Source organism: Camelus ferus, chromosome 25 (assembly GCF_009834535.1).
Source record: "Camelus ferus isolate YT-003-E chromosome 25, BCGSAC_Cfer_1.0, whole genome shotgun sequence".
Classification (NCBI taxonomy): domain Eukaryota; kingdom Metazoa; phylum Chordata; class Mammalia; order Artiodactyla; family Camelidae; genus Camelus; species Camelus ferus.
In genome coordinates this window covers 2997101-3020901 of record NC_045720.1, presented here as the reverse complement: position 1 = coordinate 3020901, position 23801 = coordinate 2997101, and the positions used below count along the sequence as shown (strand labels likewise).

General features: G+C 47.5%; 1 protein-coding gene across 3 annotated transcripts in view; it reads right to left on the bottom strand.

Annotated features, from left to right (window-relative positions):
* TRAPPC9 (trafficking protein particle complex 9) overlaps nt 1–23801 on the bottom strand; it is a 401874-nt gene that overhangs the window by 345076 nt on the left and 32997 nt on the right. For all 3 annotated transcript variants that reach the window (XM_032467928.1, XM_032467929.1, XM_032467930.1), the window contains 3 exons: nt 21844–21965; nt 17143–17268; nt 3084–3300 (listed from right to left, as the gene is read on the bottom strand). In XM_032467928.1, the coding sequence (XP_032323819.1) occupies nt 3084–3300; nt 17143–17268; nt 21844–21965 (465 nt within the window). The remainder of the gene's footprint in view (nt 1–3083; nt 3301–17142; nt 17269–21843; nt 21966–23801) is intronic.

The window sequence follows — 23801 nt, the reverse complement described above, 5'->3', positions numbered from 1 at the left end:
TATCCCTAATGCCTAGTGAGATGCCTGACACAGATGGTACTTAACAAGCACAGGGGTCAAGTTGAAAACCCGATGAAAGAAAAGGCCCCCATTTTTCCGACATGCCTACTCTAGTACGTAGGATAAAATGACGTGGTTTCTGGGATTTGCTGTAAAATACTTCAACAAAGGACAAATAAAAGAAAAAGGAAGATATGAATGAAGGAAATACAGCAAAACTTGTAAATGCCTTAACCTGGGTGGTGGGCTCATGGTACTGTTCTTTCTAATTTGTGTATATTTAAATTATTTTATAATAATTTTTAAATTATTAACTGAATAGCAATTATTAATACTTATTGATTGAAATCCTTAGAGCTGACCAAACCTACCCCCACACAAAAACCTTAATGTCCTAGTAGTCTGCCTTACAGAAATGTCTTCCGACAATGACAGGAAAGGAGGCAAAGATCCCGCAGTAAGTCCACATCATCAGAAGACCACAGGCCAAAAGGAAGTAAGAAATTCTAAAGAAGATGAAGAGGCTGAAATCAATGCCATGACAACCTAGCCCAGAATTCTCAACGACTCAACTTAACTAACCTCAACACCACCACATCAAGAATGGGCCAAATATCACTTTGTAGATTTTCCTACCACAGGCAATTATGATAAGACTGAGTATAAATTTTCTTAACACCAAATAGTGTACAAATCATAACTTCTTTGTGATTCAAACTGCTCATCCTATAAAATCTGAATCTTTTTATTCTTAAGACAGATTTGCAGCATATGACCTAGTGATAAAATTTTCAACTCTCTCGTATTCAAAAACTTCACCAACGTGAGAGTTTATTACATCAACTATTGCTTTTTGGCAAACCCATGTGCCTTGTCACTCTCTTTCACACGAGTTCCTGCAGAAAAGTCAATCCCTTGTTCAGGGCAAGGCTGAGCAAAAGGACTAATCGAAAACTTTCACACACAGCAACACAAGAAGATGAGAATGACCAACAGCAGCCCGCGAAGCTGGCAAACACACACAGTGCCCGTCTGTGTCCAGCCTTGACTTTCCGTAACCAGCGGGGAAATGTCCATTTCAAGAAATAGCCAGAAACATATGTCAGGTCCTGAGAACACAATTTCCCTTTCAGGGTTTAGTGGACTGCCATTTAGTTCTCTGAGAAATGTTTAAAGAGGCCCAGGGCAACAGTGGAGACGGGCTTTAAAGTAGCTTTTATGTCTTACTGGAAATACAGCCAGCTGCGAGTTACCGTTTTTACTTTATATGATCCCACTCTCCTGCCTTACCTCCCCAGCCTCCTTCACAAAATGATGGGAGTGCCCCCTCCCGGATCAGGAGGCTAAGCAGAAAGCACCAAGTCACGTGGAGGTGTGCTTTGCCATTTTATTTTTCAGAAGAAACATGTTTTCTTCATGTGATTTAAAAATTAAGATCACGAAACAAACTCTATTCAATAAATGGCAGCCAACACATGTCACTGTAGCTGCTCATCGGGTTTGGCCCCATGTTACACATATGTACGTGGACACCTGCCATGTGCCGGCTCGGGACACAGTGAATGGGCACAGGGTCTCTGCTCTCACAGGGCACACAGCCTGGTGGGGGAGGCGACATTAAGTCATCGCCCGGTTTTTTTTAATGTACTTACAAATTATGGGAAATGCTATTTAAAAAGAACAACAGGAGTCAACGAAAGAGAAAAAGACAAGGACTACATTTAGGCTGAAGGACAACAGGGGGCCTCTTTGAAGAGCTGACGCTCTGCCGAGACCCAAAGGGCAACTGTGGTGCAGCAGGTGAAGGGCAGGGCACACTGATAAAGGGCTGGTACCCAAAATATCCCAGATCTATCAAAACTCAACAAGAAGGATGAACAACCTGATTAAAAGATGAGCAAAAGGCCTGAACACACACCCCATCAAAAAAGATATCCAGATGCCAAAGAAGTCCATGAAGAGATGCTCCACATCACCGGTCATCAGGGGATGCAAATGAAAGCAACGAGGTCCCACTGCACACCTACTAGAACAGACAAAAGCCACCACACCGACGACACCCAGGGCTGGTAAGGATGTGCAGCAACAGGAGCTCCCATTCACCGCTGGTGGGAATGCAGAATGGCCCAGACACTTTGGAAGACAGTCCAGCAGTTTCTTACAAAACTAAACGTACTCCTGCCATACGATCCAGCAACTGCACTCCTTGGTGTTTACTCGATGAAGTGGGAACTTACGTCCACACACAAATCTGCGCATAGATGTCAATAGAAGCTCTACTCATAATCACCAAAATTTAGAAGCAACTAACATGCCCTTCAGTAGGTGAATGGATAAATATAATAAACTATGGTCCAGCCAGAAAATGGACTATTATTCGGCACTAAAAACAAATGAGCTATTAAGCCGTGAACAGGCATGGAGGAACCTTAAACGCACATCATTAAGTGAAAGGAGCCCATCTGAAAAGGCCATGCAACTGTATGATCCCAACTGTATGGTACTCTGGAAAAGGCAAAACCATACAGACCGAAAAATCAGTGGCTGTCAGGGGTTAGAGGGGAAAGAGCGATGAATAAGGGGGAGCCAGGCATGTTTAGGGCAGGGAAACTGCTCTGTGTGATGCTGTAACGGTGGACGCATGTCATTATGCACTTGTCCAAACCCAGAGTGCACAGCACCAAGAGGAAGCCCTGGTGTCAAGTATGGGCTCTGGGTGATGACGACATGTCAGCACGGGTTCATCCACTGCAGCAAATGCACACGCCGGTGCGGGTGTCGATGACGGGGAGGCTGTGGGGACAAACTGCAGCCCGCACACCAAGTCCGGCCTGGCTGCTGCCGTGAGTGTAGCTGCCGGCCTGCAGACGGCCTGGCCGCTCCTGCATCTCAGCAGCAGGGCCGAGCAGCTGCACCAGAGACCCGGGACCCAGACCCTGAAATACTCACTCCCCAGCCCTGGACAGAAAAAGTCTGCTGAGCCCTGCTCTACACGAATCCGAATGCACCTTGATTAGACAGGCAGCGCAGGGCCCAAGCCAGGCACGACTCACAGGGCTGAAATGACATTTTAGTTCCAGCACCTTTGTTGAAGTCCTGCGGATCCAGCGACAGACTGTAGCCAGGAAGCGTCTCCAGAAGGAGCTTGTAGCAGGCCCTCCAGCCGGGCTCCGAGATGCTGGGGGCCACGCACTGCATGGCGGCCACGCGCTTGAAGAAGGCGGACTTGCGGTGGAAGCCGATCAACTCGTAGAGCTCGGAGAGGACGCTGTACCGCTGAATCTTCTCCTCCTCGGACAGCTGGAGCACAGGGAGAAAAGCAACAAGCATCTGAAAGAGACTTGCCAGCGAAAAAGGACACGTGGAAAAGGCTTGTCCATAAAATAGAGGCCCGGTGACACAGGGAGGAAGAGGAAGGTCGAGTTAGCGCGCCGACGGGGCCGGATCCAGAAACACAGGGAAGCAGCGCCACGCAGAAGCTCCAAGCCCCCTCTGGGCCCCACCTCTCCAGCCTGTATTCCCTGAAACAAAGGTATCTGCCTCCTACAGGTGAGATGCAGAGAAAGGAAAGAGAAAAGGGAAGGGAAAGGAAAGGAACAGCAGCTCATGCAGACCCCAGGGCTTGGGCAGAACTTTCATCAAATACCCAACTTCTCAAAACACAGAATATACAGTAACAGACTAATATGATGATAACAACTTCTGTTTTTAAGCACCAACCACATGCCAGCAAACGCAGTGCCCCTCACTGAATCATTACAATAATCCCAGAAACTGTTACTACCCCAGCTCACAGGCACAGAAATCTGAAACTCAGGGAGGTATTACCATCCTGGACAAAATCCCACAGCCCATGAGTGTCAGGGGCAAGACCTGAGTCTGGGGTGGGGCTCTGCTTACCGCCCGGTGCCCCCTCCCCACGCACAGCTATCTTTCCAGAGGAGGGACAGCTAGAACCTCGCTGCCACCAAGGCCACCCTATGTAAGGGGGCCGTTAACTCTCTCACATCCCTGACAAAATATGTGTTTCCCCGATGTTTCTGTGTGAACAGAAGCACAGCTTGCACAGAAGCATCGTCCGGAAGCCCTCCCATCCACCCCTCTTCCCCACGTCCACTGCCACGCCCGCCCTGGGCCCTCATGAGCTCCCACCTAGAAGCCTCATCTCAGTCGTCTTCCTCCCAGCTCTCTCTCCTTCCTTAACCTGTCCACAAGCAGCTGCCAGACAAGCAGTCCTGAGGTGCGGTGCAGAGCCCATCACCCCGCCTCAGAGACGCTCAGAACCCACTCGGAACTACACCATGGAACCCAAATGCCCTCAGCACGCCAGGCCCTCCTGAGTGAGCCCCACTCTGCCTGTGTGACTCTGGGTCCCACTGCCGACCTCTGACCTGTCCAAATGGAACCGCTCTAATTCATGTGTTTTCTCATTCTGTCAACACATGTTTATTGAATGCCTTCTCCGTGGCCACCACAGATGTGGCTGGGGACACAGCAGGGAACAAAACTGGCAAAGACCCCTGCCCTCAGGGAAGATGACAGCACATAAGTGAACAAAGAAATGAAACCATGACTACCATGAAACCATGATGAAATGTACCCTGAGGGCAGACTACCCTTTACCTAGGGAATAAAAAGGAATTGACCAGGCAGAGATGCCCCAGGTAGAACCAGGAAATCCTGGGCCTCCCACTTCAGCTCCCAGCCGGCTGTCTGTCTGTCTTCTTCCTGCCACCCCTCCCCCGCACTTCCAGGTCTGACTCCTTCAAAGGTCCCTTCAGAGGCTGCCTCTCCAACAGCCCTGTCCCCACGCCCTGCAGCTGCCGCTTCCTGCCTGAAGTTCTCAGAACCACTCTGGACCCCACAGTGTCATTTCTCTCCTGTCCAGTCCTGCTCACGTCTGCCTGGGCGGCAGCAGCATTTCACACGCACACATCCGTGCGGGGCATCGCCGCCGCTGCACGCACTCGCCGGCACTTGACGTCAGCAGTCTTTCTCCGTTTAGCCAGTCAGTGGCTCTGATTTGTGTCTCCCTGACAGCTAGCGAGGCTGAACACTTTTTCACAAGATGACTGGCTACTTCTGGATCTTCCTTCGCAAAGCGTTCAAACCTCCCGATCACTGTTTAATTAGGTCATCTGTATTACTGAGTTGTAGCTCTTTATATGTTCTGCATGTAAGTCCTTAGTCATGTATAAATGTCTTCTCCCAGTCTGCTGCCCATTTATTTTCCAAAGGGGGTCTTCTGATAAGCAGAAATTGTTGATTAACTCAATTTATAAATTTTTTTTTCTACGGTTAATGCTTTCTGTGTCCTTATCTAAGAAACCTTGGCCCACCCCGAGGTCCCAAACATAATCTTCTAAGTTTTCTTATAGAACTTTTATGTTTAGGTAGAGGATTCGTGGATATGCCACTTTGAGAAGGACACAGCCTCTGCTTCCCAGGAGAGCACAGAACAGCTGCAGAGAGAGGAGCCGGTGCAGTGAGGTGCCAGGCACAGGCCGAGGACTGAGGAGAGCTACACAGGAGAGGCCGAAGTCCTGCATGCCTTTGTCACAAACCTGGAAACTCCCAGGCCTTTGACTGCACCCCTTGTTGCCAAATATGGTAAAAGATGTTGGGAGAGAGAAAACAAACAGTGGTCCCAGCATTCTCATATTCAAAATTACACCAATTTTCCACATACGTGTATCAAAACAGTTTGCAAAGAATGTAATTTTCTTTCCTAGACTGCAAAGCAGGATTACAAGGTTTGCACCGAGGGCCTTACTTGTAAAACATCTGCTAACGTAACTGGATCCACCTTCAGTTGTAATCATCCGAAGAGAAGGAGGGAAAAAAAGAAAACCAAGTTAAATAAGATCCAGTCCCTTCATGGGTTACGAGGTCATGGAGGAGACGGACAAGCTGGTAATGAGTCACTCTGCCGAGATCGCCGGGCCGGGGAGCGGGATGGATGGCGAGATGTGTGACGCAGCAGCAGCTGTGCCAGCGCTCCTAGGCAGGCACCTAAAAGGCACTTCGACCAGGTGTTAATCACCTGCACTCACGTACTCATCACCTGACACACGTTAACGAGAAACGAAAACTATAAATGGTCAATACCCTTGGTGGGCATGCCGTCCCAAGAGCAAAGTCACAGTTTGACTGCTGGTCATCCCGGTTCCCTGGGGTTTATTCTAGGAGAACCTTAAGCACCACTCCTCAGGCCTCACGAAGTGCTGCCTACTTGTCTCATCTTTGGCTCAGGGACAGAGCACATTCACGTGCACTTTAATGACTGCACAGGTTTGACTGTCTTTCTCGGGGTTCACCTTTCCATTCTGAAGAGTCCTGAGTCCATCCTCCAGAGAGCTATTCCCTCCAATGACAACTCATGGAGCCTGCAATTAAAAGCCAGCCAAGAACAAGACTGTCCCCACCCTGCACTGCCTTCTTAATCTCTCCTGGCTGACTGCAGCAGACCCACACCTCCCTCCACCAAGCTCCCGAGTGTCGTAGGTGTGTCTCCAAACAGAAAGCAAGGTCCATAAAAGAGAAGACAACTCCAGTCACCTCTGAATTCCTAGCATACAGTAATATCAATAGACAGAATTATGATTATGGCTTCTTTCCTTTAAAAATCCTTTTGGTTATTTAAGTGAGACCTTGGAGGAGAGGCAAGGTTGTTTGCTTGGTCCAACATCGTGACCCAGGAGCCCCTGGGGGCCTTTTTCGTATTGACTGTTCACTGATTCATTCCAAACACAACTGCTCGTTCCAGGAGGAGCCGTGCTTTTCCGCCAGGAGTCTGTGGTCACTCTCACGCCAGAGCAGCTTTAAACTCAACCCTTGGTTTGGTCTGCTTTGGATTTTTTTCCCTTCCAACAAAAATCAAGAGCTTCCTTACTTTCTTGTTTCGAGGAGTAGGATTTTTTTCTAGTTCACCCTTTAGTAAACCAGGCTCCTCAGGCGGGTCTTGGCCTACACGGGATCGGCCATCCAACTCCCAGTGTGAGAGGCCCGGGGCTCACCTCCTGACCTCCTGTCAGGGCAACTGAAACCCAGTTCAGGAGCCAGCCGGCACCGGTGGCTTCCAGGGCTCGCTTACCTCCCAGAACTCCTGCTTTCCGGTTTGTCTTGCCCACTGAGGATTTCCCCTTATTTTCTTGCCAATTAGCTACGCAGCTTGAAAGATGAGAAAGAAAGGTTTTATTTCTTCACCAGCATTTTAAAGAAACTTGTGCAGTGAAGGCTGTTATAGCTCCTAGAGCCCTGTGTCGCCAGGACGGAAAACACACGAGATATTTTCTAAACTTGCGTATCATCTGAATTTTTCCTTTTCTTTTGTTTTCTTAATTGCTAACAGACATTTTTTAATTAAAAAAATAATTAAGGCCCCAAACAGAACAGAGCCTTGGAGGGACATACAAAATTAAAGGGCAAAGCCAGAAAAATGAGAAGATAATCTACAAGGTTAATAAAATACACACACTGCGGATGGGATCAGCAGTTCTCAGTAACAGTTAACCAAAGCGTGACCACGAGGTAAGATGTCTCTCTTGTCAGGAAACAGCCAACATAACACAGAATTAAAATAAGAAACAAAAATTCTAAGTCTGGCAATGTATAGAAGGCTACCAATTAAGTGTGTCTCCTTCCTGGGAGAGAAGGAGGCTCGCTAGCTCTTTACTGTGGAAACTGCGTCCAGGAAAGGGCGGTAAAGTGAACTCTGTAAATATCCAATTAGCCAAGTAAGTGACGCATAAAGAGGTGTGAGTTTTGATGACACAGGTGATACTGCTATTCACTTGTCCTGTAAAGTACATCTTCACGCTCAGTGATCAATACCTCGGGGTCCTCACGGATCGGATCACAGGAAAATGCACAGCCTGGGCCCAGGAGTCCTCCGTGAGCTCGTGACACTGCACTTAGATGTGTCAAAGGCACCTCCAACTCCACCTGTGCAGAGCTGACTTCACAGTACTCCTCGCACAGCCGTCCTGCCCAGGGCCCCTGGTCGGGGGGCGAGGTCCCTCTGCGTCTCCCGGCTCACTCTCATCACTCACAGACATGCCTGGACCCCTCCCTCACAGCCCGGATTTACTCAGTCACCAAGCCCCACCACCCACACCTGCCCCACCAGGTACTCACTGACACTCACTCAGCACTGACTCTGTGCCGGGGACCGCGCTGCACACTGTGCACACGTTATCTCACTGGATCTTCACAACTGTCCTGGGAAGTGGGTACATTACTGTTCCAACTGATAAAGATAAATTCCGCTGTTTCACTCATTCTCCCTTGAGTGAGTCGTCCAAAGCGACATGGCTGCTGAGCTACAAACCTGGGACTGAAAACCATTTGAAAATTGAAAACTGAAAACTGCTACATCTCACAGCCACCCTGGTCTGACTCATTACATCACCTCCTGCAGAGCCTTCTAAATGCTTCCAAGCATTCCACAAGCGTAAGAGCGATCTATTCGAGAACCCACTCCCCTACTTAAACTCTGTCAGCACCGGTCCACTGCCCTTAGGGCAAAGCCCCGCAGGGACGGAACACAGCCGCACGGCCTGGGCCGCCTCTCAGCCTCTCGCGGCCGCCCTCCCCGCCCACCACGAAGCTCTACACTGATGTGCCGGGACGAGGACGCCAACTCCCTGTAACCCGGAACTCGCCTCACTCAGACAGCAGTCACGAGCACCCTCTTCAACGCTGACTCTCAGAAAACCGTTTTCTCAGGATGAACCAAGACCTTTTTCTTTATGACTTCCATTCATCGATAATGAACTCCCCCCAAAAGAGAGAAGACCTAATTCTCAGTCTTCTTATCTGTAAAGTGGGAATAATATGGATGTATGTGAGATTTTCAGAGAAACAATACACAAGAAAGGCTGGGGAACAAGCACTCAATACATGCTTACTTACTATTAATAAGAACACATTCCATCCCAGGAACCTTAAATCAATGCTTTATGGCTTTGTCCAGCAGACTACTGGCAAACTATTTACTGAACTCATTTTAGCAGGTCACCAGGAGTGTATGAGAAAAGGTTAGCACTGACTTCGGTTACAGCTGCAGCCACCAGCACTACGGGGGGAGCCGGCTTCATCTCGTAAGTGTTGTTTGACCATTTAGTTACAGTCATTGAATAAGGACAGGTGTTCTTCAGTCAAAGCTCCTGAAACATAAATCTTTTCAAAGATTAAAGCAAATTAGGTTTCAAGTACAACACTCTCACTGGAAATTGTTTTGAAAAGGACAGCCTTAGCTAGCTCCTCTGCACATCCAAAGGGCATCTTCTTAAAGCACCTGACTAAATAGACCCAAAGGATTGTTTAAAAGAAACTAAGATGAAGCCATCATCCTGAATAAGCTCTCAGTATCATCTGCACAGCACCCCACCACAGGCAAAACAATGAATCTGGAATCTGGACCCCGCCCCCCGACTATATGCAGTAAATAAAAATTAACTCAAAATGGACCACAGATATAAATGTAAAAACTAAACCCATAAAATTCCTAAGAGAAGACATAGTGAATCTTCGTGGTCTTGGGATAGGCTACGGTTTCCGAGATACAATACTAGGAGTACAAGTGATAACAGAAAAAAACAGATAAACTGGACTTCATTAAAATTAAAACCTTTTGTGCTGCAAAGGAAATCACCAAGAAACTGAAATGACAACCCGCAGAATAGGAGAAAAATTTTGCAAAGCAGGTATCTGATGAGAGACTAGTACCCAGGATATATAACAAATGCTTACAACTGAACAACACAAACGAAACAGACCCAATTTAAAAATTTGCCAAGGATTTAAATAGAGATACAAATGGCCAATAAGCACATGAAAAGATGCTCAGCATCACTAGCCAAATCAAAACCAAAATGAGTATCATTTTACACCCACTAAGATGGTCATAACCAAAAAATGGACAATAACAAGTGCTGGTGAGGATGTTGAGAAAGAGGAACCCTCATACACGGCCAGTAGAAATGGACAATGGTGCAGCTGCTTTGGAAAACAGTCTGGTGTTTCCTCACAAGGTTAAACACAGAGTAACCATATGGCTCAGAAATTCCACTGCCAGGTATACAGTCATTCCTCGGTATGAGTGGGGGATTGGTTTCAGGACCCCCCCACCTTGGATACCAAAGTCCAAGGATGCTCGAGTCCCTTTGCAATCAGCCATCTGTAGCCACAAAGTGGAAACCACAGATATAGAGGGCCAACTGTATACCCAATGGAATGAAAACATGTTCTCACAAAAACCTGAACATTGATATTCATAGCAGTATTATTCAGAGTAGCCAAAAGGTACAAACAATATCCATCCATCAACAAATGGATAAACAGAATTATCAACAATATTATCAAGCCAAGAGAATAAGGTACTGATTCAGGCTACAGCATGGATTAAAGCTTGACACATTATGCTAAGTGAATAAGGCAGAAACAAGAGGACAAACACTGTCCGCTTAGGTGAAGGGTATCTAAGTGTTCACTGTACTACTACTCCTAGGAGTTTTCCAGAGGTTTGAAGTCTTTCAAAATAAAAACAAAGTGTATTATACCTTAAAAAACATAAAATGATTCCTCACAGGAGGGCTTTAAGAATTAAACGCAGAAATGTACATGTAAAGCTTTTGGAACAACACTATGCATGTCCACAGTCACCGCTGTCACTGCCACTCAGAGGGTGATGCCAGCGCCGGTAAGAGCGGCCTCCCTCACTCCCCTACAAACAGGAGTGAGGGCTTGGCTCTGGCAGGCGCCATGCTCGGCAGTGACCGTGAACCTGAGCAAGACACAGCCCCCGCTCCAGACTCTGCCTGCATCACCCAACTTTCTTCTACAATCTGCTACATTTAACATAAACACACTACAAGGATGTATCTTACAACACGGGGAATACAGCTGATAGTTTACAACAACTATAAATGGAGCGTAACATTAAAAACTGTGAATCACTGTTGTACATCTGAAACTTGTATTACAAATCAACTATACCTTAATAAAAAAAATTCAAAAAAATTTTAAAACATACCACTTTAATATTGAGTTCTGTTTTTAAGTAACTACTAAACAGCTTAGAATGTATAAAAGCAGTAAGTGTGATATGGTCTGTTTACACATTTACTTTCAGCCTCCTGCTAGAAGAATCTAAACAAATTTTTAAAAACAAGCTAACAACAATAACAAAGAGACAAAAATGAGGCTGAAGAGAAAAATGGAGATTTAATACTTAAATGAAACTAGGGGCAGGTAAAGCCATAAAAATGCACGCCATGAAGTCAGGGTAAGTATTAGAGGCCAACTAGAGATTCAGCTCTAAGATTCCTAGAAGCTGCAGCAAAAAGAAAATGAAGGTGGGGATGTGGGTACAGCTCAGTGGTAGAATGCCTGCTTAGCATGCACGAGGTCCTGGGTTCAAGTCCCAGTGCCTCCACTAACAGATAAATAAATCTAATTACCTACCCACTGAAAAAAAAAAGGAAGAGAGAGAAATTTCTCACTTTTGTAAAAAACAAAAACAATCTGAAATTAAATTTAGATTAAGTATTTTTAAAAAAGAAAAAACAAAGGAAAAGAAGATGAGAGAGAGAAACCGTAATGCCTGGGAGATAAATCTGCAGCGGCCGCTGGCGGGTCCCCAGGTCCCGGGTGGGAAAATCCAAACCATCCTTCTCACCACCCAGCGCCACCCTCAGGCCCACCCCACCCTCCCCATGCTAAACACGAGGAGCACGCGCGGCCTCTGCCTTTCCTCTCTCTGTGTCACCACAGGACTGGGCTGCAAAAACGAGCTCTGAGGCTCCAGCTGAAGAGCAGAGCAGAGCCAGCCCCCAGGGCTTGGCGGGTGGCAGCCCCTCCCCCAGCATTTCCTTCCCTAGTAAAAAACCTGGCTTTCCTCCCCCGCCACCCCACCTTTCCTTTCCTTGTGAGAACTCTGCACTCCCCACAGGCCATCCTGAAAGCCAGGTGCCCTGCTGGCTGGGACCGAGAGGATTCAGTCTAACCGAGCCTGCATCTCCGTTCAAAAAGCCTTTCCTAAGTCTCCCATCCCTCTGATTCTGAACCTGAACTGACACACTTCCGAGGTTACAGTTATTATGTGCATACCTCCCAGGTTTTGGCTAGGTTTCCTTAGCAACAGCTTCATTAAGGAACTGCATCAAGAAGTTCAAAGACGCTATTCGTACTTCTGAGTGGAGTAGCCTGCATAAAATTTAAATGGCTTTGAAGAGAAAGTTAACCAGGGACAGAGAGGTCGCAGGTTCTAGTCAACAGTGTCATGAGCCCAGGCGTTCTTAAACGGCTCAGAGTGGGTCCTGAACACTGGGTCGGACGGGAGGCAGGGAGGCAGTGCCGGGCAGTGGGTGAATGGCACTGGTCCCGGAGCACACTCCCCCAGCTGGGGAAGTCCTGGGCTTTTTTCTAGTTTTCCAAACAATTCCTTACTACCTCTTTCTCTTATTGTCACATACCATTTCCTACTAATTAAGAAAGTTAATTTCAGTCATTTGGGCTGCTTGCGGGGAGCTACACGACGCTGTTCACAGAGCTGGGATGTTAGCACCACACAAACTGGATTTAAAGACCAGTGGAGGTACTTCCCAGGTAACCATGGGCATGCAGCAAACACCCCGGCCTGTTACCTCATCTCTCAAGTTGGGTCCAATAAAACTACCGAGCAAAGTGCGTGATGATTATGGCTTGTATCTGTTTACCAGGTAAGTGCCCACAACAGCTGGCTGCTTAACTGGGAGTGAGTATGGTCAACGAGGCCCAGTCTACCTGGTAACACACGCCCTGCCTTCCTGCCTTGGTCCAGGAGCAGAACTTGTTCAGCCGAGACGAACGCCCCCAGAGCAGCCCTGACGGGAAAACTCCCAGCTCTGCGGGGCGAGGCGTGTTCCTTTCCTTCTCAGAGCTGATCACAGTTTGTAGTCATCTGTTTTTATGTTTATCCCTTTAGTACCTGCCTCCCTCTCCAGAGTTTCTGCTGAAGCAGCTCAGAGCCAGGTCTGTTTCGCTGCCAGCTGGAAATCCTGGGCTGGGAGACAGCTGACCCCGACCCCAGCCCCGCGCCCGGCCCTTGGCGCTGAACGTAGAGGGCGGAAAGCCCAGACGCGCATGCTTTCCCGAGGCCCCTGCACCCGAAATTATGGCCTGACTTGGGACAAATTACACAGTCTTCTTTAGCCTGAGGTTCCTCATTTGTCCATAGGAATAACTGCCCATAACACACAGGGTTACAAGGATTAAATGAAATAACCAAATATGCAACCTAGTCAAGTGTCTACCACTGGGTCCTCAACAGACACATGCCGTCCTTACTGCTCTGACACATCACCCGCGGGGCGGACATACACAGTGAACGCTGCTAAGCGTCAGGACGTGTGTTAAGTGCTTCATGTGAGTTATCAACAAATCCAGGAAGAAATGAATATTATCACGCCCATTTTACAGATTCACCAACAGGCTAAGGGAGCTTACATTCTAGTCCGAGGTCCTACGGTGAGGAAATGGCGACTTGAACCTGAACCTGGGGTGCAAGGCCTGCGCTCCTTCTCTCTCCCATCTGCCTGACCACGTGCCTGTGAAACCCACCTGTCCAATACACAGTCTACAGCTGGCCAGCTCTTAAATGCAACGTGTGCTGTTTGTCAGTGCTAGTTAATTACCATAAACTACTCTCGTAAACCGCTGAAGACAAGACCCACGTCCCTGTCCACAAAGGGGAATTCTGCTTTGCCTTCTGTGACGTGCAGAAACCCTTCTCTGCACCACTAAATCCAAATGCATCCTTTATCCGTGTTTATGTTTACACAGAGCTTCTTAAAGCAGAAGGCACCTGCAATAATTCCATCTTGGTTCCTTCAAAGTTCCAAGATCAGCCAAAATCAGTCCCAGAATTTTTACAACTCAACAATTCTACAATGGAACACACTGGATCAAGAACCAAAAGCATGTTCTAGTCCAGAAAAACTGCAGGTCCTTCTTTGTTCCTGTCATTATAAAATCCCACCAGAACTCATTATTTTGCTGTCTGCTCATCTGGCAACCAAACACAGAGCTGAGTCAACTCCACAGAGCGTCCTGCTGGGGGACACACAGGCAGCAGCATGGCGGGCTGCCTACTCTTCCACACACCTCTGCTGACCCCTAGTGTCCTCCATGGAGACCAGGCCAACAAAGCAGGAGGGCTGTTTCCAACAGTTGCGAAGATTCACACATTAAATAAAAGAATTTTATTTTATATGTGTTATGTATATACCCACCTGTGAAAACAGCTTTGCCAGGAGCCCAAATTCTCAACATTAACTTGCAAAGGCAATTCCGGTCCCCCAGGGGCAAGCAAGTCTCAAGACGCTAGGTCCTCCAAAGTCCCCCCCACGACCTCAACCAAACTGCCTGCAGGTCTGCAGCTGCAGGTAGTCAAATGTCCAGGTTGGAAGCACCCTCCCTCCTGCCCTCGGGCGCTACAGTTGTCCCTCTACGCCCTCCGACCTCAGTATGAGAGCAGCTGCTGAGGAGCCTTGCAGGGTAGCACTGAGACAGGACTGGCCACCAAGATCGGAGCTAAACTAAGCCTTCTGATGACGTGAGCTTGTCATTCTGTCACATTACAGATGAAGACGGAGAGAGAGGCAGAGTGATCCTGCTCAAGGTCATGCAGCTAATGAGTGGCAAAGTCCATGACTCTGCTCCTCCCCTCCGGCGTGACACCCCAGCTGGGACACCCACAGGGTTCTCTCATGCCTGCCTGACCAGTCCTTTCCTGTCACTCATGACCCACCACAGGGTCCGACCCCAGCCTGCCTTTTCAGCATCTCCCTCCACAGTTTCTCAGGAACAAAGCTGCTTGGGCCCGAATGACTTCTGGTTCCCTGAGCTCTCTGTGCTCAGGCTGGTTGTGCTTGTGCACCCAGCCCCCTGCTCAGAGACTCTTCTGCCCCTGCAGGTGGAGGTTTCCACTCTTCACAGGGACACCTCACTGGGGGAGCCCTCCTCTCATCCTCAGCACTGCAGGTGTCCCCGGCCACACCCCGGGCCGCCCCATTAGGACCGCGTGTGCCCAGGTCTGCTCATTGCACCAGCAGCCTCAGAGCCAGGCTTACGCCCGGCTCACCCTGCAAACCTACTGCCCGGCTCACCGCCCCCTCCCAGCAGATCACCCAGAAGTCGCAGTAAGCGGCCCATCCAATCCAGATGTCCATCGTTTGCCAGCACCGCTGACGGCTGGTTTCCACCCTTGGGTCAGTTTCCCGTAAAACGGCACCTTCCACTGTGAAGCGGTGGGTTTTCACTTCTCCTGCCCACCGTAACCGGAAACGTCAAGGGAAACCAAAAGACCTTTCTCAACCCTTTTCTGATGACACCTTCCCACCCACGACACTGATGTGCTCAAGAGCTTTGGGTCCACATGGTTTTGTCTCCCTCACACTAGGTGGCTCAAAACACTGTGGGATTCTTTCTATTTTCGGGGTATTTGTTTGTACTTGGTTTATCGGCTTTACTGTGTTTTGTCTCTCGCTTCGGTGTCCTGGCAGTTGCCACTTCCTACTCCCTTGAGCAGCCGCCCTCCCAATGTCTAGTCTAGGAAATCAGCTGTGGCGAGGGGCCCAGGGGCAGTCACAGGAGACGGAAGGAAGGCACAGAGAGGCTAAATCCTCTGCCCAAGAGGTCAGCTTCAAGCCCCAGGAATGTATATCGAGTCCCTCTGCTTAACTCTTACGCTAAACTAGTTAACGTTTTATAGATTAGGGTCATAAACAGATGAGGTATCAAAATACGTTCCAGGAGGATACACATCAACTCTAAGATGTTCATTAACTCCATTATTTTGTTTCTATTTTATTTCTATTTAAAAAATTAAGAACCTCTGCAGTCGATATGACAAAATGTTAATGGGTCAAATACGGATTTCAGAGGCATGAGTGCCTTATTACTCATAATTTTTTATATGTTCACAAGACAAAATGATTTTAAATTCTCTCTCCCCTCCCCCTCCTGAACTCCCAGACCCACACATCTAACAGTCTTTCACTTTACCCACAGCTGAACTCATCACTTTTCCCCCAGAACTCCCTCGGCAGCTTTCCCCTCTCAGAGCACAGCAGGATCATCATTTACCTCATTAATCCACCCAGAAGCCTGGGACTTACTCCATCTGACCCTCACAGACATCATTCATCCTCTCCCTTTTACCACCTAAACATGTCTTCAATCTGTTCGCTTTTTTCCACTGACTGTCGCACTGCTCAGGTGGAAGCCACCAACACTGCCCACCCGGACTCAAGTCTCCCAACCGGCCCCCCCACCCTCTCCCCTACTTGAGACAAGTAGGATTGTGTCACTCCCGTGCTCTTAAGATCTTTCTTTCAAAACCCACTGCTCTTAAAATAAACTTCAAGTTCTTCACCAGGTGAAGGTCTTTGCCATGAACTGTCAGCCCAGTGAGGGCAGGACCTGCCTTCCCCACCTCTCCCCCCGCCCTCTAGCACAATGCCGGGCTCAGGGAAGACCTGCTACGTTGCACCAGCCTGTATTCTAATCCTGGTCTTGGGTCCTTAAGAAAACTTTGAGTCTCGGATGCCTTATCCATAAAAATCCAGGTAGATTAGAAAGATTTTAGATTTTCACCTGGACTATCAACTCAGGGACTTTGCACTAGCAACCTGCAAGTAAACGTTCTAATGATTCTGTCTTGTTAAAAACACATCCAGATTTAAGTAACATCTGTGGAATGCCTTCAGTGTAAAAGGAACTGTACGTTCACAAACTTCGTGTTTTATAACATGAACAACCAGGACAGGGCCACAAACGGAACCACCTCACAGGCGACAGAAGTAAGGTAAGTAAGTGACAGGCATAAAGCAGCAGGTCACAAAGCTGGTGAGAGCAAAGTTGTTTCTCCAATCCCCCAAAAAACTTCTGAAAGAACCGAAAATTCTGAATTTGGAAAGTAAAAGACTATCATATAAAGAAGTAAAATAGAGACCCCCATTCATCAGGGTTTCAAGCTCTGACTGCAGAGTTTATAGCAGGCCATACTGAATCAGCACAGAAAAATCAGATGGACTCGAGGAGAAAAGTTTCCAGGAGAACTGCATTAACTCTTCCACTTGTGAGAGGACACCCACTCACCTGTCGCAGGTTAATGTAAACTGCATTCTGGAGAAATTCGGAAGCTTCCATACTCCGCTTCTGGATGGCGAGGACACGGACGGCTTTGACGCACGCTTCTAACTCAATCACCCCGGCGTTCTTATACTGTAGGGGGAAAAGGACGCCCCTCAGTCAAAAGAGCAGGGTACAGATGTTCCTGTCATGCTGCGCAGGCCGAGCCACAGGGACTCAATGCCCCGCAGCAGCCCGTCCCCAGCACGAGGACCCGCAGCGCCTCCCGAGGGGTGAGGACTTGTGCCTGAGAAAGCCCACCCCTGACGGGGGCAAGAGGGGCTGGCGGGATTGCGTGAGCCTGTAAATGCCCACAGAAACATGTTCGCACTCACTCAAGTAATTCAACCAACAACAGCAGAATATTTTACAAAATTTCACAACATGGTCCATGGAAAGTTCGCCATTCCTTTCCACTTGTCTCTTTCACTCTGAGACAGTCTTAGACTCTCACACCTGCAGCTCTGCTGTACTAGTTGCAAATTCTTTTTACTTGGTTACAAAAGTCCTAGCTCCCCGGGCCACTGTGTCCCTCCTGTCAGCACAGCTGGATGTCTGCCTGGGTTTCTCTCTGAATTCCTTGCTCCTGCTCCTCAGGTCCTGAGATGGACACGGGAAGACACACGACCAGAAAAGACACCGTGGACTGGACCGAAGACCTCGGTGACTCGCCCTGGGCGGGTGCTGCCCCGCCCTCACCTTCAGCTCTCAAGCTTCTGCCCACAGTGATACCCATCCGGGAGAGGGGTCCGCGGCCACCTACAAGCTGTGTGGCTCGGGCGCAGGGACAGGCGCAGGAGCTGGTTCCTCTCTCCCGAGGCCCCACTGCCAAGCCCACTGCCTCCCTATTCTTCTGCCCTTCTTCTCTTCTACTCCAAACCCCTTTCCTTTTTGTCCCAATTATCCCCAGCTGGAGTGATTTTCAATCGAGTTATCTGAAAAAATTCCCTGCAGCTGAAAAAGAGGTTTCCGGAGGTAAACAAACACACGTATGCTGGTGCCTGAAGAGAGCCCCAGGCTGGGGGACCCTCACCAGCACTCACGGGGGCATCAGATGTGCTGCAGGGCCGACCACCCCCAATAAGCATTCACTAAGACCCCGAGGCCGGCACGGCACGGCTGCTCACGGAAACGCAGTCAGCCACTTACTGGTTACCAAGACGCAAAAACACACAATTGGCTCACGCTTCTTACTGAAATTACTTATGAGGTGGGAAAAGAAATGACTGTCGGAAGCAGCACGTCTCTACTGTTCCTTCATTTCCAATATGGGACATGCACGTCATTTATGATCTACTGCAAATAATCCATCAAAGACAACCTAACTACCAACACTGAAGCCAAAATTTACCCATTTTATATACCATTTAACAACAACCAAAAAACCTAACATAGGGACTTGATTCCATGGAAATAAAATAATTTCTGTTCCTTCAAAACTCTTAAAGCAACTTCTACTGAAAGGAAAATAAAAGTCAATTCGTTTTTTTTCACATATTTTGGTTATAGTTCCATATTTTAAATATTAAAAGAGATTTAACTGCAATCATAAAAAATTATTCATATATTAGTAGAAAGATACCCACAATCAATGGGGACCAGGCAAAGAAGGGACATTCACTGGAACTTTACCTCGCACCCAGTCTTTTACAAGCACACCCCGGAACACAAGCTCTGGGACCCGGGGCCACAGCCACTCTCACTGCTCAGTCCCTGGCAATCAGCTGCCAAGGCCAGGACAGCAGCATAGAACCATGCAATCAGTATTTCAGGAATAAATGAGGAGATTATCTCATTCAATTCTAAAACAAAAACCCTAAAATAAATACTGAACTTATCTACAGATAAAGAAAATGAGCCCCAAAAAAGTAACGTTTCTTGCCCAACATACAAAGCTTCTAATTGGCGAAGGCAGGATTTTACCTCAGGTGTGTCTGACTCTGAAACTACAGTGGCAATGCCAGCAGCACAGACTATCACCCTGTCTTTGTTCAGATCTTGACTTGCACAGCCTTAGACAGCACCCCGTACATATGGGACTCGAGGGCAAACAGTAACAGTACGGATTTTACATCGAACAGTTTCTTCGGTCTCATTTACAAAGTGTCAGGAGGCCAGCAGAAAAGCTCTGGGGAACATGAGTGGCCCCAGAACTTTTTGCTGATTAGAAACTCAATCTACCAGGACAGAGTGACCTTCATGTAAGAGGCCACATGGACATAAACTAAAGGCAGGTGAGCAATGAAAACCCACAAGACCCTGGAACTCAAGCAAGAAGGGTGCCTGCCATCCCCCACCCAGCTGCCTCTTCATCCGCGTGGACACGAAGACAGAAGACCCAGGTTCTAGTTCAAAATCTGCCACTATGGATTCTAACCCATAAAAAGTCATAAGACTCTGCTGTCTTAAGTTCCTTCCAACTCAAAGATGATGACACCAGTATGTCAGCAGAATGTCTACATCTCCACTTCATCTCTTCTAATAGGAGACTACTCCTTTGGCCACAAAGCAGAAATCCAGCAAAAAACCATTCAAGAAGCCAGGCAAAAGTCTGCTTAAAAGACTTCGCTCTCACTCTCAGCAAATGGAAACCAAAGGTGGTCCTTCTCCCTCAGCAAGTGGGAGGCAGACCGATACGTGTGTGCGTACAAATCATATACAATCAAATCTGGGACGCGTGCAGATATTTTTTATGTCACTGTCATTTCACAGTGATGAACCAACCTTAAAAGTAATTTTAATCTAGTGCTCCGGGTGCATGGGAAAGTCTCAGGCTCTTTTGGTGGAGGAGATGAAAGGAAAGAAAAGGAGGAAGGCGGTAAATGAAGCAAAGGACCAAGAATACAGCTAGAGAAATGCAAGACATTAGCTTTTCTACTTGCATCACACACAAACTAGGAACTGGCCTTCCCCCGATGTCTTGTCGAGCACTGCCATGCAGAAGAAGAGACGATAACCTGGTTCTCGTTGAGCAGTACTAATGAGCCTGTCACTGTACATGGCATTTTACAGACACAAATCATTTACCCTGATTAAAAACTCTAGCAGCAGGCTGTAATTCTCTTATTTTGAGAGACAAGAAAACAGGAGTTCAAAGAGGCCACATAATTGGCAAAAGTCCAAGGACCAGTGAACAGGAGAGGACGGATTCAAACTCAGCTCCGACAGCAGTGTCTGCTCTTCCCACTCCCAGGACTGGAGAACTCTTAACACACAGGCTCCCCGGCTCCCCTGCTGCGCTCGTGGCATCAAGCATTTCCCAGGGCAATGAAGCCTCCAGTCCTCACCGACACGGTGCTCTGCGCAGCCAGTGACCTGGATCAGCCTGGGCCAGTGAAGGGGCACCTACCTGCCACGCCCACCGGGCTTCACCGTAAAGGCACGAGAGCTGGCTTTCAAGTGCATTCAAAGCCACCCCTGGTCTAACCTGGGCTCTTTCGGGGCTTCTCTGGTCCAAAGGCAGCCACAAAACTGCTCAGAGTACATATCTGCAGTCCCTTTCTCCATCTGTCTCTCCATCTATACAAATTAGCTATGATCATTTTGATAATCCTAGAAACAAATTTTTAAAAGTAGAAAAGAAAGGGCTCTGGAAAAAGTACTTCATACTTACAACTTTTAAATGACTAGTTACAAAATGAATATTTACAAAGCCAACAAAAGATCACAGGAACATACGTACAAGGATGTTCAAACCTCTTTTCTGACAGTGGAAACGGGAGAAAACCTAACTGCCCACCGACAAGGCAAAGACACAGTAAGTCACGGCGAGCTGCGGGCTCCGAGGGAGCCGGTGTTTCCACGTGGTCTAGGTCTTGTCCACGGCACTCTCCCACCAAAGGTGTCGGCGGACAAGCGACCACATCCTCACATCAGGAGACCCCTGCACTCTATCTGAAAGGGCCGGGTCTGCAGGGGAGGACACCCATGATGCACACTGAGTGCGCAAAGCGAGCTGCAGAAAAGCATGTAGTATGGTCTCGTTCTCTAAATAAAACACATACACACACACACATACATGTATTTCATAGGCATGAAGGTCACGAAACACATACACCACACTGTTAACAGCTTTCACTCTCAGGAAATAAGGCGAGAGGAGGTAGGGGCCTTTCATTTTTCACTTGATTCTACTCTTCTGTACAACCTCAGTTCTTGTTTTCAGTATTTCAGTTAAGTGTATTTGGAATTAAAAAATGTTTAAGTCCAAAGTAAAAAGAACGATGCCTCCACAGGACAGAATGCTATACTGGGCATGAAAAGTCATGCCAGGGAAGATTTAATAACATAGAAAAACACGTAATACGCCAAATGAAAAATGGATTTCCCCACACAGTAAGTCCAGAACGCTCCCTGTTTTTTATGATATAGATAACACACGCTGACAAAAAAGAACAGAAAATAGTTATTAAAATGTTAATTATTATCTCTGAGTAGCAGGGCTCTGATAGCCTCTGTTGCAGCTTCTTTCAAACTTATTAAATACCCATTGTTTTCAATCAGAAAAAAAGCCATTTTTACGCATACAATATCACACACTGGAGAATAACACATGAATACTTACAGAAGCAGATAACTAGGAGACACCGCAGCACCGTCACATGATGTAAAACGGGCACTCCTGATTAAAACAACACAACTACATAAGGACCCACAGAGTAAAGTCACCTTGCTGTAATAGGAAATGGCCTCCTTATACTTGTCAATTATGTCTTCAGGGCTGAGGCAGTTCTTAGCACGTCCAATTTCAGTGCTGGTGTCTGGATTGATGCCATTGGTGGTGAGGGCACCTGCAAACCGAGAGGAAGAACAGAAATAATCTTTTGCCTTTTCTGTCTTGTTTCTTTGTTACTTTAAAAGAGGGGCACAAATGAGACAAAACGTGAATCTTCTCTACTGAAATTTCAATAATGAAGCCGTTTTTGAAGTCTTCACAGCTTATGGTCTCCCTATAATAGTCTTATCAACAAAGCATTGTATTAAAGGTTAATTAACTTAGAATACGTTTTTTCTCTGTTGAAACTTTTCATTAAAGAACACGAAATGCACTATATAAAAGCACCACGCCTGCAGTGACTGGCTCGGCTGTCTTGACGGCACTGCAGTCAGCAGTCAACCATCCCACAGCTCTAAGCTCTTAATGCTGGTAAGAGAGCACGCTGCCGCCTCAGACAGAGGGAAACTGTGCAAAAGGATTTTCTGAACCCTACAGCGCTAAAAAAAATATAACTGACAAACGTTAGTCTCCTTTGTGAGGTTGTCATTTTCTGTTTCTGGACAACCCCGTCAATAAGCAGAACCACCTCATTCCCTAGCCATCCAACTCACGTGGGGAGGACTTTTGGAGAAATTTCCAGGCATAGAATGTGACCAACTACACGTAGAACTCTGACAAAAGTAAAGATGAAATACTTTTTGATTTCAGAAGACACTCACATATTACTCTCCTAAGCCTTAGTAGCTGGAAAGGCTGGGCTTCTCCTAAGCCACTTGTTTATTTCACGGACAGTGAGCATCTCCCACAAACCCTGTTTCCCTGTGTCTGCTGGGAGCCTCAGGCACACGTTTGCTGTTGATCCTATAACTCACAGGGCAGAGGTGTGTGTCTCACGCCTGCAACGCTCCTGCAAGCTCGCCTCCTAGCCTCGCTGTCTGAACTTGGCCCCACTTTCTCACCTGCTTATTTGGTATCTGTTATTCTGTAAGCTGCCACAAACACTTTTTGGAACAAGACAGAAGAATGAGTGGGTAGATAAATGGACAGACGGACAGGTGAAAGATGGGCAGACGGACAGAGAGACTCCAAGTAAAGGGGAACATAGAAAACTTCCTATGCAAAACCTTCTTCTAGTCAGGGAAGAAAACCACCGCAGAGAACTGTGAAGAGGCAGGTGGCTTAGGACTGTTTCCTAGATTCTGTGAAAAATCACAGCAAGAGACGGAGAGGGTAGAACTATAAATAATAAAAGAAAAGGCGATGCATGCTTGAAAGAAAGTATCTACGATATATCCTTTCTAAAGAATAGACTCAAATCAGCAAGGCCTAATGACAATCCTTGGGTCCTTACAGAACTGAGAACCCCATCTCCAAACCACAGGGCATCCCTTTGGAGCACTGAGAGTCCACACGGGTGGTCATAATGCCATCACAGCAAAAGCTGTGCTGCACTTACGAGGAATGAGAACCTGCGCTAGGGAGGTCCCCGCGCATCCTCATTTACACCCCACAGCAACTCTACACGCGAGGGACGCCTAGCGAGCCCCGTCTCTGCAGCAGAGAAAACAAGTCCGAGAGAGGCGAAGCAGACCTACCAGTTCTCCAGACCACAGAACAAGCTCCTCCAGAGCGGGACTCGAACTCGGACCTACGTTTTCAACACGAGGCTACTGTGCTTTTTTGTGTGTACAAGACATTCGTTTTCCGGCATGAAATAATATTTAAAACATGATAGGTCATCTTGACTTGTCTCATTATCTCTAACGATTAATCTTTACATTGTTGAATTTTACTCTTTCCCCTTGGAGAAAGGAAGGGAAAGAGCGGGGTGGGGGGCAGAATGAGGTGGGTCTTCACTCTTTATCTAGTGCCTCGTCTCATCCAAGACGTCCCCAACCAGAGAGAAGGA